Genomic DNA, 16,678 nt, shown 5'->3' with positions numbered 1-16,678 from the left:
TAGTGAGTAGTGAATAGCTGTACACACAAAAACCTGCCTTCACTTATCCAAATTGCTTCCTTCCTGCTATAAATGGATATTTAGCATAGCTATCTGTAGTGAAAGGAGCAAGACTGGTAATACAGTCATTGAGTGTGTTTTATTGTGTTGGGCTTTTCTTTGGTTCCTGCTTTCAAATAGCTTTATTCTTAAAGAATGTGGAAGTAACATTTTTAGCAAGTTGCCAGTCTCTGTACAGAAGAAAAATTCCCTTTTCAACCCCAGTGCTGATCTGCCCTTTCTAGTCACTAAGAAAAATACCTTCATTCATGGAAAGCACATAAAAAAGCTTTATATCCTGCCATTTTTGTAATGATGTGCTGAAATCAAATTGCCCTATGAATCCTAATTAATTGGAAATCAGGTCCACAATTCATTTGGACTGTAAAAATCAGAATATATGCTAAGAAATAACAGATGTGCAGCACTTCTTTATATGCTTTCGGTTTCTTGAGTCCTTGAACTTCGTAGTTTTGTGCTTTCTTCGCCAACTGTGAAAACTCAAGGGTTTTTGTCCTTTGACTGGAAAGGTTTGCAAGCCTCATGAGATGAGCTTTAAGAAAAACATAATGCATTGCAGAAGCGTAATGAATAGCAATTATTGGCAGCACTAGATTATTCCTCCCTCTAGTGGCTGGCTGCGTCCAGTGGGAATAAATGGAGCTCTATTAACATCTCGAGGAATTATTCCATTAGCTTTGCTACTAGGGACTTACTTTTTTCAGGCCAGCATCCTCCAGCTCCCTGCCTGCTTGGTAATCTATGGTGCCTCTGTGCACACATCCATGACTATGTTATGTGATCAGCCTTTCAGTTTTTCAAGGTGGCCTCTACTTTGTTCTCAAGCTTTCCCAGTCCCTTCTGTACATTATATTACGTGATTCCCGGTAGCGGTCACATAAAGATCGCCCCACTTGTATTGCATTTCCACGATTCCATACAACACTTTACACCAAATCAAGGTAATTTGTCCCATCTGATCTCTGATGCATGCTGAACTGAAAAAAAAAAAAATTAAAAAAAAAGTGATTAATTTGAGGCAGCTTAGTTTGTCTAGTCATGGTGCAATACTGGGGACAATGAGCAGGATATTAATGCTTCCTCCATCTACCTGGATGTGTCAGCACAAGCCCATAAACCAGTGGACAGCTCAGGCACGTTCATGTCATTGACACTAAACACATCCCTTTGTAGATAGCTCAGGAAAATGTAAAGGTGTTGCAGAGCTGGAATGCTCCACTTAATTTTGCCTAGCAGTAACTCATACCTACCTAGTTGTAGGGTTGAACAATTGGCCCTTACCTGGCCCATCACAGGAGAAGACAGAGTCCCAGGGGGCTGAGCAGACCTTTGAAGGTGGCCCTGTGCATCCCACCCGCACTCAAAGACCTGCCGGTGTACAAACACCATCAAACAAGTCTCTGCTCTGTTGCTCCCAGCAATAAGAAATGGATTAATATATTATCATAATGTTGCTGTTTTCTTAATCAAGGTGACAAAAAATCCGAGCAGTAAAAGTGGCTGCTATAAATACAACAGCCATTTAAGGAAGAGGTCATCTAAGGAAGAGGGCATTAACTCCTATGGCTCAATTAAATTATTCAACTTCAGGGCATAACTGCAGCACCTCTCATAAGAGTTGTGAGGCTTGAGAAACTAATACAGGTTTCAGTATGTTTTACTAGAAATTAACATTTTAGGCATTAAGCATATCCATAGATCACTGAAGTTTTATTAGGCTGGAGTTCTTTTTCAAGGGGTTCTGTCTTACCTCAGCAAAACCATTGACTTGAGATGATATCGTAAATCACCATCCATAGTCAAGAAAAGGCTTTAATAAAAAAATGCATTTTTTCTAAAGTACCTTTTGACCATCACACCAAACACTCTTTACTCTTTATTAACCAGTTGTTCTGCTTTATGAACGATATCTGTCTCTGGGGCTAAAGTTTATTACTTCAGTCATTCTGTTCATCTTGCCTCCAGTAATATAACAAAAATATGGTGATGCTATTCTCTACCATCAAAGAACCTCAGTCCTATTTGCTGGTTTTAATTCAGCATCACAGAGCCACCTGAGAAGTACTGGAGAGAATAGTTGTTTGCTGAGCCTGACAGTTTATATGACTTTTCCTCCAGGTCACAGAGCAAATTTCTGTCAACACTGAAATCTGAACCCATGAGCCATAGCCCATTGCCCATGGTTTTAAATGCTTTCTTCCTTCAAAATGAGGTCCAAAATCCCTTTTAAGATTCTCAAACCTGAAGAACATCCACTCTTCGGAAATACTTTTTACATCTTTATTGTCTATCTGAATCATTGCATTTGACACTAACAGCATGATGAATGGTATGAGAACTTGTTCTCCATTCCTTTACTGCCAGACCCAAATAAATGTTTCAGGGCATTTATTTTTCATGGGATTAAAAGATAACTATTTTAAATAATTTAAAAAAAAAAAAAAAAAAATCCCTTTCATTCCCTGGCTGGGTTTGGCACCATTATGCAGGCCTCTCAAGACATTTTTTTCTTTTGCTTTCTCATAGTCCAAAATTGAGTTCTACTTAATCAGGACTCATTCTATACAAGTTTGGCCCAACGATAGCCTACGACACAGAAGGCATCTAGTTTTTGTTGTGTTGGTTTTTTTATTTTTTTACTCTGTTTTAAGCATAATTTTGCATCTTTTGAGCAAACTTCTATTTATTGGAAAAGTTTTCATAATGGAAATCAACAGCAGACTTCTACCTCAAGGTATTCAGTGCTTTGGCCCTGTTCATAAAACCAGTGACAAGCCAATTGGCCAAGACACAGTATATTTCACACATACCTGAATTTACAGCTTATCACTTCATTATGTATCTCAGCACAGCAGACAGGTGTTTTTGTAATCACTGCAAAGCAAAACTGAAAAGTCTTTGCAATGGAAAGACTGAGTTATAAAATACACATGGACAGCTGTGGGGTTTTTTTATTATCTGGGTTTCTTTTGAGGGATTTCATTTGATGTAAAAGCACCTGAAAGGAAAGTTGTATCAGCTTCTTTTTTTCTGAGGAACGGGTAAAGTTGCATAGAGGGAAAGACTCCCTGATCATGGGGTATCACTTTTGCTGTTCAATACCAGTGATAAAAGGGAAAAATCTCCTACAGCAGCACAGACTGCTGCCCAGAGAATCAGTAGAGAATTTGCCAGAAACCCTACTGCACACCAGTATTTTTTCATTTACTTATATTCTAGACATTAAATAAAATTATAGAAGAAACATTAGTATTGCCAGCTTCTTTGATACAACAGGAGAAGTTGCAGGGTTTTATCTTAATCACTGATAACTCTCTTTGAACAGTTTCCCCAAAAATCATATATTTTTCTTTATCAGGAAGGGATGGCTGCAAGTCATATCTGAGCTCCAAGCTATACTTATCCAGACACAGCTTGAGAAACTGACTGTAGAGTTATCCAGGAGGTCACTGCTCTGTTTTCTCATCCCTCCCTGTGCTGTCAGGAGTAGATTGGATTTCAAGTCACCACATCCCTGATGTCTGCAGAGAAACAAAAATGTAATAAGTTAGAAGTACTTGCTTAGAAAAAAAGAAGAAAAAGGAGTCTATTTTCAGGCACTTTAAACTACTGAGTGTTCTTCAAATACAAATCAGCTAAAACAGATAATACTGAAATAGCCACTTGGTAAGTGCACACGTATGATCTTTCAGAATGAACCCATCAAGAGAGGAGAGAAAATCCAGAGTCACCACCAGCACATATTACAGTCCAGCTGAACAATTTGCAGGTGTTATCAAGACATGATGTGTGCCCGCAGTGGGTGAGATACAAGATACAAGATACAAATACAAATATTTGTCCATAGTGTGCTTGGCCCTGTATTGAATCTTGCTTTTTCAAGCATTCATTTGGAGTTAGTGCTGTCACTCAGAGAAGAAGGTGAGGTCAGCACCTTAGCTCAACTGGACTTGGGATTCTTCCCTTCTCCCTTATAGAATTACTAGCCTACCCTTCTCAGTGCTTTAAAATGTACTTGCTTTTCAGAGTTCTCTAATAGTTTGATTTGTGTTACACATCTGTACAGCTTTTTCTTTTTTTTAATAGGTATCTGAAACTTTTGAAATGGCAGAAGACTGAATAGGAAGTGGAAAAATGCTGCATATGTAAAATGCATTTTTGGAAAATGCAGGTGGCTGATTACTTATGAGAAGGTTTTGGAGTAAGGGTGTTGACTTGCAAAACTAAGATGGGTTACTAATCTCACTGGAAGATGTTTATACAGATCTAGACAGGGTGTTTGGAAATGTCTTTCTGAGCTAGGTGACTCAGAAGCAGGAACATGGCAGGGCGTGCAGGCTCATGGCCATGCAGTGTGTGTGTGACCGTCACCTGGTTTCAGGTCCATGTGGAACTGAGGTCACTGAACACTGAAAATTCATTGCAATTTGTCAGGAAAAAAAAAAAATGTTCTTAAACACTGCGGTGACATTCAATAGCAAGTACTTTTTTAGTATTTACTGGAAAACATTATTTGTAGATAAATACTGCCCAATATTGTAACTTGCAGTAGCACAGGAGGACTTTCAGTTATGGGAAGTCTGCCTAGAAGATGCCTTTTAGCTGAGCTGGAGTGCTTTCCTTCCACTTCCAGGAGCCAGCCAGTGCTCCCGTACAAACCGCTGAGCAGGGAGGGCTGATTCTGCAACCAGCTCAGCGCACGGCTGGGTGACATTCCTGAAAAGTAACTGCTTTCCCCCCGCCATTTGGCAGAGAGCTGTAGTTCTTGGGTTTTCCTACTGGCAGAATTAGTCAAACTTTTAACATATGAATTAGGGAGACCTGAAAATTAACTTAAGCAGGTGAGGTCCGAGCTTGTGGACACTGTGATTTTTGTAGAATAGCACAAGGACTGCAATGGGGAAACTTGATCTCAGATACTCTGAGGTTAAAAATAAATAAATAAATAAATAAGCTCTCTCTCAGCATTCTGAGTAGAAATAAGCTTAATATTAACATAGACTGAGTCTCAAACTTCAGTTCTTGCCACAATGTGTCAGAAGTGCAAATCTGCAGGTGTGCAGAGAGGATGTTTTGAGTGTGTTACCAGACACCCAAGAGGAGGAAAATGACAGTATTATTTGATTCACTTGTGATAATAGCAGCAGTTACAGAAATGATGGTGAAGCAGTCTATGTCCAATGCCAAAAGCTATGCCTCAGCAGACATGGAGGCATCCCCTTCCCTCCTTCTTGGAGGGCTTGCCCTCAAACACATACTCTCAGGTGGCTGGCTAGCAGACTGAAATACGTGAATTACTAAAACAAGATTTTAATCTGAGCAGACTTTTGAGCCTCACTAGAGAATTATTTAGCTTGGAAAGGACCTTTAAGAACATCAAATCTAACTGTCAAATTAACACTACCAAGTCCGCCACTAAACCATGTCCCTATTTCTACATCTACATGTCTTATAAATGCCTCCAGGGATGATGACTCAACCATGTCCCTGGGCAGCCTGTTCCAATGCCTGACAACCCTTTCCGTGAAGAAGGTTTTCCTAACACCCAATCTAAACCTCCCCTGGCACAACTTGAGGCCATTTCCTCTTGTCTTATCACTTGCTTCTTGGAAGAAGAGACCAACACCCTCCATTCTACAACCTCCTTTCAGGTAGTTGTAGAGAGTGAGAAAGTCTCCCCTCAACCTCCTTTTCTCCAGGTTAAACAGCCCCAGTCCCCTCAGATGCTCCTCATCAGACTTGTGCTCCAGACCCTTCACCAGCCTCGTTGTTCTTCTCTGCACTCTCTCCAGCACCTCAATGTCTTTCTTGTAGTGAGGGGCCCAAAACTGAACACAGGGTTCAAGGTGGGGCCTCACCACTGCCAAGTACAGGGAGACAATCACTTCTCTAGTTCTGCTGGCCACACTATTCCTGATACAAGCCAGGATGCTGTTGGCCTTTTTGGCCACCTGGGCACACTGCTGACTCATGTTCAGCCAGCTGTCAGTCAACACTCCCAGATCCCGCTCTGCCAGGCAGCTTTCCAGCCACTCTTCCCCAAGCCTGTAGCGCTGCCTGGGGTTGTTGTGACCCAAGTGCAGGACCCAACACTTCTTGGGCTTGTTGAACCTCATACAATTGGCCTCAGCTCAACGATCCAGCTTGTCCAGATCCCTCTGTATGGCCTTCCCATCCTCCAGCAGATCAACACTCCCACCCAGTTTGGTGTCATATGCAAACTTAATGAGGGTACACTCAACCCCCACATCCAGATCATTAATAAAGAGATTAAACAGAACTGGTCCCACTACTGAGCCCTGGGGAACACCACTCGTGACCAGTCGCCAACTGAATTTGACACCATTCACCACAACTTTTTGGGCCCAGCCATCCAGCCAGTTCTTCATCCATCGAAGAGTATGCCACTCCATGCCATGAGCAGCCAGTTTCTCCAGGAGAATGCTGTGGAAAACAGTGTCAAAGGCTTTACAGAAGTCTAGGTAGACAATATCCACAGCCTTTCCCTTATCCACTGAGCAAGTTACCTCATCATAGAAGGAGATCAGGCTGGTCAAGCAGGATCTGTCTTTCATAAACCCATGCTGACTCAGCCTCATCCTGGACCTGCTTGTCCTCTACATGTCATGTGATGGCACTCAGGATGATCTGCTCCATAACCTTCCCCAGCACCGAGGTCAGACTGACAGGCACGTCGTTTCCCAGATCCTCCTTCTGGCCCTTTTGTAGATGAGTGTCACATTTGCCAACTTCCAGTCAACTGGGACCTCCCTGATTAGCCAGGACTGCTGATAAGTGATGGAATGTGGCTTAGTGAGTACCTCTGCCAGCTCCCTCAGTACCCTTGGGTGGATCCCATCCATCCTCATAGACCTGTGGGTGTCTAAGTGGTGTAGTAGGTCACTAACCACTGAAATAACCAAGAATGTAACGTGATGTGGTACCAGGTGGATAAGACAGATCTCACTGAGCGGAGCTGAAGGAGCACCTTCTGCAGGACGGAGGGTTTGACTTTTGTCCTAACAGAGTTCAACAAAGCAGTGGTGAAGGGTTTTAATAGGGAGAGCACCAAAGGATTCATCCTCATCATACAGGCCAAAAGGCTCCAGGCATGGCTGCAGGCATGGGTGACCTGCTCAGGCCCTCCGGCAATGTTTGTTCTTAGTGCTATACCTGATACAAGGCAAGAGCTTTTCCAGATTAGATATATATATCTCTGTTGATGAACAGCACTTGTCCCTGGGATTATTAGTGCTAGTCCAAAGGAGACTCATGCTGAAAAAGGCGGGAGCCTTGTGTTACATGTTTGGTCTAGGCTGAGGCATTTTTTTCCTCAAGTAAGAATCTCCAAAAACCCTTTTAAGCATGTACTCAGTAATACTTCCAACAGGGGACATGAAGGACATAGCTTTCCTCAGAGGGTCTTCTGAGAGGAAATCCATTCTTCTCAAGCTGGGACCTGCACCCGCATGTAAATCAGATTTCTGATTAAAGATAATTATATAATGTCTGTCTGCATCATCTTCCATCTGCTTCTTTTAGCAACTCAATTGCATATGGCATTATGTGCCCTTTCCATGCTGTGCATGGCTTTTTCACCATGCCTAGAAAGCAGGGAGAAGACACAGCATGTCAGTGGCAAAGTTCCTTCAATTCATTAGCCTATTTTTTTTTGTGTACACAGCATCTGAGACAGTCTTTGACTTAAAAGGGAAGGTTTGTTCTAATGTATATGTGAATTTTTATGCAGTAGTCAGCTTTTTCTGCTAACATTTTAACACTTTTTCAGGGCTAAAGGTGCTCTTGAAACATAGTCTTACAACCTCAGCACCCTCACATTCCAAAAAGAAATAAAACAACCCAATGATTTCATGTCCTTTGAAATGGAAGAAGGTTTGCAATAAAATCACAACAAAGTGGTTTCATGGCTGATTTTGAAGTAGCCAGATGTGGAGAGTTTTAAAAGTGACTGGGCTTTCTAGAAGCATTTGCTACTAAAAAATGTTGACCCTGTTCCTCCTGCCCTCTATCAAACAAACAGGAGCTCTCTGGCAGGACACCATGTGCTCACTCAAAAAAACAACAGCTGGAGATAGACACATGAGAGAGCTGTGTGACACGAAACTGTGTGGACTTCTGGATTTTTCTGCTTTCCTCTGCAGCCCTACCAGAATCTGTAAAATCAAGCAGAGAGACAAATACACCATACTGCAATTTCTGCCTCTTCTCACCCTTTGATAAACCCTGTGACACTGGCATGTTCCACGCAGCTTTGTGGTGTGTGGTTGCTGGACCATGTAGCAAGGATGATTTGTAATCTGATCAGTGGAATCTTTTATAATGCAAAAGGAGGCTGATGTCTATTTTGTACTGATAACACTGAACCGCTCTTCAGCAGATGAACTTTTTCTGGTTGTCTCAAAGTTTTATATTTTTCTTTCTCACACTTGGCTCTTTAGCAACACACCAAGGACTTGAAGAGAGGTTTTATTTTTTTTTTTTTTAGCTTCGAGGTAGGAAATCCCCACGAGGAGGTTCGCTTGATTACAAACAAAACCAGAAAATGAGATCTTCAGAACCCAGAAAAATCCCTGGTGAGGAGGAAGAATGCTCAAAACTGTTTATTTGCTGCCCTTGTCTCTATTGGTAGCATGACAGATTTGTGTTCACTGTGCTGAAAAAGCACCAGAACATAGGTGCCAACATGATCAAATTATCCTAGGCTGGTGACCCCTATCATGACCTGGATCAGACGGATGCACTTGAATGACTTTGTTCTGTACATGTTCTTCCCTGATGTCCTTCAGTGTTTACCTTGTGTCAGACTGCACTGTATTATTCTATCTTCCAGTAACACTGAAATGCAAAGGAAATTAAGCACACAGATGTACATTGGATATTCTCACCAGCCACACCAGGGGTAGGGCATTCAGTCTGAGATAACTAAAGCCTGGAGAGCTAAGCTGTCCATTGTAGGCTACAAAAATGACATCTGGGACATTTAACAATAGGGGTGGTTTGGGGGTTTATTTTTTTCTTGCTTTTGGGTTGTGTGTGCTGTGTTATTGGGGGCTTTCTGCTTGTTTGAAGGCAAATTTTAGCACACTTCTCTGCTGGCTTATAGAAGTATTCAGGACATGTTTCTGGACTTTCACGTTATTTTGCTTCGTCATTTTTTGTTGGCATAGGACAGCACCCATCTGGCGCAACACTGCACTTTGTGCTATGAATCTGAATGCTAACTTTCAGAAGACAATACAGTCTTAGGACTATTTTTCATTGTAACACTTTTTTATATTATGTCTGGCCCGAAGGGGGAAAAAAGTGGCCATCGTCAGTTTTGTCTCTCCCTTTTTTCATTCAGAAATGAAATGTAATAAATGAAAGTGTTTTTCATAAAGAGTGCATATAAGATGGAGTACATTGTGCTTTCCTAAATTAAAAAGAGATGTTTGAAACTAAACTTTCCTGTTCTTGCAAATCTCTGTTGTCTACCTTCTCTTTGGCATTTGAAAGCTATTTTGAAGGCAAAGGAATGCTCCCAGGAATATATTCAAAGATGTTTCACTTTTAATCTGCTGACACTGTGTTTTAGAGTCTCTGATATATACTTGAATGAGCAAAATTATGCCCAGAATATAGAAGTCAGAAATGACAAGGCAGTATGTGAAGACAGCGTATAGCTTTCTTTCCCCTCCATTCCTCCTGGATCATCACCTGAGTCAAGCACTGGGCTCAGACTTTCCTGCCTCTGTCTCAGACTTCCCTGTACAAAGCACAGCAAATCAGCTAAACTTAGCTTCTCCCATACTTATTAATGCTGACCAGCTTCTTATTCTGCAAATAGTCAATTAGGCAAATTAGGGGCCAAAACGTGTTTCCATCTGAATCAAGACTGTGTAAATAAACACATCTGTAACAGTTGGTTAAATGTATTTATGAACATGTATGTTGCAACTGTGGTAGGGGTGGTTAGGTGTGTGCTTTTTAAACCTTTTCTTTTCCGTATTTGAATGAAAACAGGAGAATCAGCCTCGGTATGTCTGAAAGGTACAGAGCAGAAACCAAAGGGCAGTACGAAAAGGTAGCTTAAAGATTTCCTTTACACACCTACACGATTGTCTGTTTTAGTTGCTTTGCTAAAATGATTTTTCTGGTTAAATGAACACTGTCCTGCCATTCAGAGCCTTTCACAGACTTTCACTAGTGTTTTGCCCCCACAGGTAGAGTATCTCAATCTTCTCTAAGGCTCAGTGTGGATCAGAGGCATTCGCCTCCCTTTACCCAGGGGAGCCTTTGTTTCACAGAATCACAGAATGCCAATTTCTCCATCAGGACTCAGCATACTCCATTTCCATCTACCTCAGTACAGAGCTGGCTCCTTTTCTGGTCAGTCCCCTTGAGACACCTACAACAGCAGCCAACAGAGTGGCAGAAATCCAGACCCTGGAAACATTCAAGTCCAGGCTGGATAGGGCTCTGAGCAACCTGATCTAGTTGAAGATGCCCCTGCTCATGGCAGGGGGGTTGGACTAGATGACCTTCAAAGGTCCTTTCCAACTCAAACTATTCTATGATTCTATGACCTTCTCCTGATGTCTCTTGGCACGGTTCTCAAGAAGCATGTCTAGCAGCACTATTCCTCCTGTTGTGGCTGCTCTCCCATCCCTTGGTGTGAGGCCTGGGGTAAGGGCAGCAGTGTGGGGAAAGAAGGATGGTGCAGCCAGTTTGGGGACCTGACACCTGTGAATGCAGCATCATGCCTTAGGGGACGGCCCGGCCCCAAAGCACAACTGACTCTCCATGCCCATTACAAGCTCCCTGAATGCTGCTTCAACCAACATCATCACATCGTGTATCCACAAGGGACTAGAAGCCTCCCAGTCAAAATGTCTCTTTCACCATAGCAGTGAGGGCGAGCTGCGTATAATCCCCTCTGAAAATGTTCTGGCACTGAGCTCAGGGCCACCCTTTAGCGCTTGTCCAGTGAGACAGCAGCAGGCACTGCAGCACAGAGATGATGGGGCATTCTTGAGGAGCTCGTTCAAGGTTTTTAATAATTCACATCGTTCTTCCACCACTTAACATATCCAATGCAGCGAGTGGAGATAACAGACCGTTTTGTATTGGCCAAAGAGTTGTCGCAAACTCTCAGTCTCTTGTCTGTCCTACTTAGTTGTGGAAATTATGATGGCACAAACAGAGGTTTATGTAATGTAGAAGATGAAACAGAAGATGGAGTTGAACTCTTAAGGAAGAAAATAATATTTTCATTACAGGTCACTGGTAATAGCAACTCTAAGAAAATAAATTAGACATTCAGATCTTCCCCTGTCATACACAGCCAGATTTATTTCTAAATTGAATGTTTTCAAAATTTCCAGTGGCATTTCAGCTGTTCATTAACGTGCACTGTAGAATATAGTGATGATTTATTACACAGCTATAAAAGCACTAGTAATCATTATAAATGCAAACCTTCAGATCATAGAATCATAGAATGCTAGGGATTGGAAGGGACCTTGAAAGATCATCTAGATCACCGAGATGAGGTTACACAGGAATGTGTTCAGGTGGGTTTTGAAGGGTTTTGAATGTCTCCAGAGAAGGAGACTCCACAACCTCCCTGGGCAGCCTGTTCCCATGCTCTGTTACCCTCACTAAGGAGAAATTTCTTCTCAAGTTTAAGTGGAACCTCTTATGTTCCAGCTTAAACCCATTACCCCTTGTCCTACCATTGTTTATCACCAAGAAGAGCCTGGCTCCATCCTCATGACACTCACCCTTTGTACATTTATAAACATTAATGAGGTCACCCCTCAGCCTCCTCTTCTCCAAACTAAAGAGACCCAGCTCCCTCAGTCTTTCTTCACAAGGGAGGTGTTCCACTCCCTTAATCATCTTGGTTGCCCTGTGGTGGACTCTCTCCAGCAGTTCCCTGTCCTCCTTGAACTGAGGGGCCCAGAACTGGACACAATATTCCAGATGTATATTTCTTCGTCTATGTTTCAAATACTTTCTTCTCGCTCATCGCTAGTGAAACAGTGACTGCAGCAAACAGTAAGCAAGGAGCCACGTCCTCCAACAGCTGCCAATATCCTAGTCTGTTTTATACAACAGATGGGAGATACGTGCAGGCTAAGATGAGTGGCCACCTGTAAAATATGGTTCTAGACATGTGCCAAACTGGGCAGTTGTATAGTCAGGAGGCAAACTAGGCAGAAAAAGAAGGCAGCTGTGCTGACCACCCACATTTGAAACAACAGGGGAACATTTACTCTTGTGGATGGATGCCTTTGTTTCAAGCAGAGTCAGAAAAACATTGTTATGCAACACTAATGCATATAGAAAATTAATTTCTATACCTTTTGTGGTGGCTTCCCATGACACTGGGAGCATCTGATCTGATCCGTACTCTAGCTGTCACAGCAAAATCTTGCTGTTATGGGTGCCTGCATCCTGTCATGCTGGTTCCAATCTTTAAAGGGCACCTGCCTCAGCACTTGAAGATTTCTGCCTGGCAATATCTGTGCACTGTATTTAGTGATGTGCTGCAGTCTTCTTGTGAGTTCAGCTCATCAGTGAACAGCAACAGCCCCAGGTGACGTATTTGACTAACTGGCAGCTAATCAAGCATATTTGAATTTTGCATGTCACACATTGGCAGCAAACTGTTCACAACATATTCATAAAATACATTTTGAGTTAATTTAAGAAATGCATTTCAGGAAGTGCAAAAATTATGCGTTGAATTATTCATTCTATTTTATCTTTTTAATTTTTTATTTCTTTATCAAATAACACACAAAAATTTTTTTCCAAGAGTTCCGTGGTTAGTGTTAGTTATCAAAATGTTGTAGCTAAGCGCTAGTAACATTCAAATTTTCATCATTTTCTCTTCCTTTTTTTTTTTTTGAGTTTGGAGCACTGATTTTGATTTCTAAAAGCTTTCTACTTTTGGCATCTGAAATCAAGTGGTGTAAGGGCTCAAAGCATTTCAATATGGCTGCTATAAGTATTGCAGCATACACACACTGAAAAAGGCAAGCAAAGGCTTTATCTTGCGACAGGAATATTGAGTAGTTAGCATAAGTTTACATATTTTTATTAATCAGGTAATTAGCAACCAGAGAATATGGTGTTGTAGAGATGACCTAGATTTTATTACAATATTGTACCATTCAGAAACAGACCCAGTTTCTGAACTACTTAGGTGTACGATTACACAATGGAATTGTCCTCTTAAAAAACATTGACAATTACTAGAATTGTGCATGCCACTGGGAATTGCTCATACTAATTGCCACTGTTGCCTACTTCAACACAAAATATCTGCAAATGCATGAGGAATTAGACATAAAATGGATTATCTTCTTTCAGGTCAGCTGTGTGTGCGTTTCTAAAGACTATGGAACCAAGATTAAGCCTGTAATCAGTTTACAGGTTTTTCTTTCTTATACCTGCAAACATCCATGTGAGATTTACATATAAAAATGGAAATTTAGCTATTATTTTAATTTGTTTACTTGTAATACTTGGAGAATATTAAAGATATTCCAATAAAAAGAGTGAAGAATCACCCTTTCAATACTTTATTCATTGAATAATTGTTTAAAAACAAATATGCCCAAAACAAATTGTATTGCAGAAGAGACATGACATGGATAACTTTTGGGACTCACTCCTTTATAGGATGCTTCAGGTTGTGAAGACAGCACTTAGCCAGCATTTTCAGGGGATAAAGCATCTCACAGGTGGAGGATTGTAGCTACACGTTATAACCTTTGCTAGCTGACTCTAAGCACATATGGCAAGAGTAATGCAGTTTGTGCACGTTATCTGTGGGGTTTTTTTGTTTGTTTCTAACTACTTGAGCATCTCATCTGTCACTGGTATTGGAAAGCTGGGGAAAGTTATCACTTCAGAAATACAACTGTGGTTTTTAAACTTCTAATTTGACATAGAGCCATGTAAAGTTACTTCCCTAGACTATATTTTCTCAACTTTCAGCTTAAGCCGGGAATAAACCAAAATTCAAAGCACATCAAACCTTACCAGGTGCCCCAAGTTCTTGGAATGATTTCCCAGGTTAAGATGCACTATGAGGGCTTTTGCATGTTGTGTATGATCTGCCCACCCTATTTGCTCATTGCAGAGGAACAGAGCCCCTACAGTTCCTACCAACTACATCTCAAGAACTGGATGTTCAGCTAATGTGTTTAGGATCACGCAGTCAATCTTACTATTTGGCCTCTCCTTTCTTTACCTCACTCCTGGTCAGGTCATTTAGATTTATGAAATATTTTCCCTTTTTTTCTTTTTTTTTCTTCTTTTTTTCCCCTTTTCCCCAAACCTCCCAGGATATCCAGCGAACACTCGCCAAAGCTTCAGATCCGGAGCCACAGTTACCTGAGGGCAGTGAGTGAAGTCTCCATCAACAGAAGCCTGGACAGCCTGGACCCCGCAGGGTTGCTGACATCCCCCAAGTTCCGCTCCCGCAATGAGAGCTACATGAGAGCCATGAGCACCATCAGTCAGGTGAGTGACACGCACCCACAGTGGCCCAGAAAGCAGCCAGCATGCTGGACACCAGCCGAACACTTGCAAGAGAAGAAAGCTGAGTTTACTTCTAGTGGAATCAGGCTGTTGCATGCCACACTTTTTCAAAACATTTTTAAGAAAACAGGAATGTTTTCACACAATCTTGTTTTTGAGATTTGATAATACCATAACCTGCCCTTTGCAAATGGATGAGTGGTACAACATGCAATTCGTTTGAAGGAGAAGTCTAATTTTTTATTTTCTTTTCCATAAACAGGTGCTCATCAACAGTGTCTTTAAACAGGGTTCTGTTAGGGATCTCTTAAGTGCTTACTATCTGAAATAAAATTTTTTTGAATGCCTCCAAAAATCCTACATATTCACATGCTGAGTAAAAAGCTAAAGGAAGTCTAGCTCCATCATATTTTGTGTTTCACAAATTTATTAGTATTTTATCAGAATTTTGAGAGCTTTCTTTATGCTATTGTATACATTCCTAACCTTGTGCACCTCTGAACTTTAAACCCATATAGTACAAATGCTGCAGTATATATATTAAGTGCAAAGATATTATTGCCCAGAAATTCAGTAGAATATCTTTATGCTCATTCTAAACTAGAAAAAAAAAAGGCTGCCATGACACATTCAGTTTATGACTTTTAGGATTATAAAATAGCCTGTCCTTGCATAGAGCGTGCGTGAACAGTTGAGTTGGTCAGGGACCTATCTGAAAGAAATGCAAAAGTGCCAGCACTCCACAGGGCAGTGGGCCAGTAGTTCAGCTGCTAAATCCTTTAACTCCTTGGTATGACCTTTTGCTTGTTCATTTAAGTGGAACATTTGGATAAATTACTTGTATAATTTATACACAATTTATACTTCGATAATTCTTACACAAGTCCAGAAGTACACAGGGCAGGATTTGTGGTGCCAGATACTGGCCCTTTATTATTGGCATATCAACTCATTGAACTGCCAAGAGAAAACAGAGCGCAACATCATTGATGCCAGGACTTCATCTGTGGCTGTAGCAAATATATGTGCCTTTCAGCCTGGAGCTGTAGGTTGAACTTCTGTAGTATCCTAAATTTGAGCATTGCAACCTCAGACTATTCACCTGTGTATTTTATAGTGAGATACTTTGCGTAGAGTATGGACTGATGGTTTAGAAAGAGGGTCAGGATATATTTAGGAGGAAACAGCACTGAAATTCAGGTTTCTTTGGGAATATGGCTATTCTCCATCATTGTGGGATTGTTCTTTATGATCTACTACCCACTCCTCTTCCATGCTCTTTTAAGCAGTTTCCCTTTGATAACATATGTCCTGTTCTTTGAGATTTTCCTTTTCATTTATGTGTACAAACACTTGGCATCACGTTTTTCTTGGTAAACTCCATCCTGGAAAAGAATTTCTAATGTCTTTTTTTTGCCACCCAAACACAGTCTTCTCTTGCAACCTTGGCCTTTCGCGTACTTGAAAACTAACAAAATCCCGAAGTGGTGGTTTCCATGTGCATGTTTTCTACAGTGATAACTATTGTGCTTTAATGCCAAGCCCAGGGCTCTATCCTCAGTTTAGAAACATGAGTCTCCATTACTAATTAAGCTGAGGTAAAAGGTGTCCAGGTTCATAAGACTTGCAGCAAGGCCCACATGCTTTTGAGTGTTCTTTAACATGTGTGCGTGCAAGTCTTTGTCACCACCTAGTGTCTGCTCCACAAAGGGTCTAAGGATTCCCTTGCGTCTCTCGCTCTCAGCCAAAGGAGTTAGTCCAGAGATGTAGTTACACAAACATTTTTGCCCTGCAGAAAAGGAGGAAGAAGTTTCCTTATCAGTCTCTCCTTCACAACTGTTCATTACCACTTCTGCCCTTGAGCTTCCCAGCCGCTCAGGTTTATCACTGTGATTGCCTGTGGGTTGAATTGATTTGGTACCAGGGTTAAACTGCCTTTTTTTTGTCTCACCTCCCAGAGATAGTGTGATTTTTGTTTTTCAGTGTAATGATAATAATGTCCAGATGTTCAAGCTCTGCTGTGGGCCCACAGTGAGATAAGCCAGATGCTGCTATGAGGACT

At 41.4% G+C, this 16,678-nt stretch overlaps 1 protein-coding gene across 5 annotated transcripts in view; it reads left to right on the top strand.

Moving 5' to 3' along the window:
• DLGAP1 (DLG associated protein 1) overlaps window positions 1-16,678 on the top strand; it is a 408,595-nt gene that overhangs the window by 298,615 nt on the left and 93,302 nt on the right. For all 5 annotated transcript variants that reach the window (XM_065832405.2, XM_071804221.1, XM_065832404.2 and 2 more), the window contains one exon: window positions 14,421-14,598. In XM_065832405.2, the coding sequence (XP_065688477.1) occupies window positions 14,421-14,598 (178 nt within the window). The remainder of the gene's footprint in view (window positions 1-14,420; window positions 14,599-16,678) is intronic.

The sequence above is a fragment of the Patagioenas fasciata genome, chromosome 2 (genome assembly GCF_037038585.1).
Source record: "Patagioenas fasciata isolate bPatFas1 chromosome 2, bPatFas1.hap1, whole genome shotgun sequence".
NCBI lineage: Eukaryota > Metazoa > Chordata > Aves > Columbiformes > Columbidae > Patagioenas > Patagioenas fasciata.
This window is presented reverse-complemented; position numbering and strand designations above follow the sequence as displayed.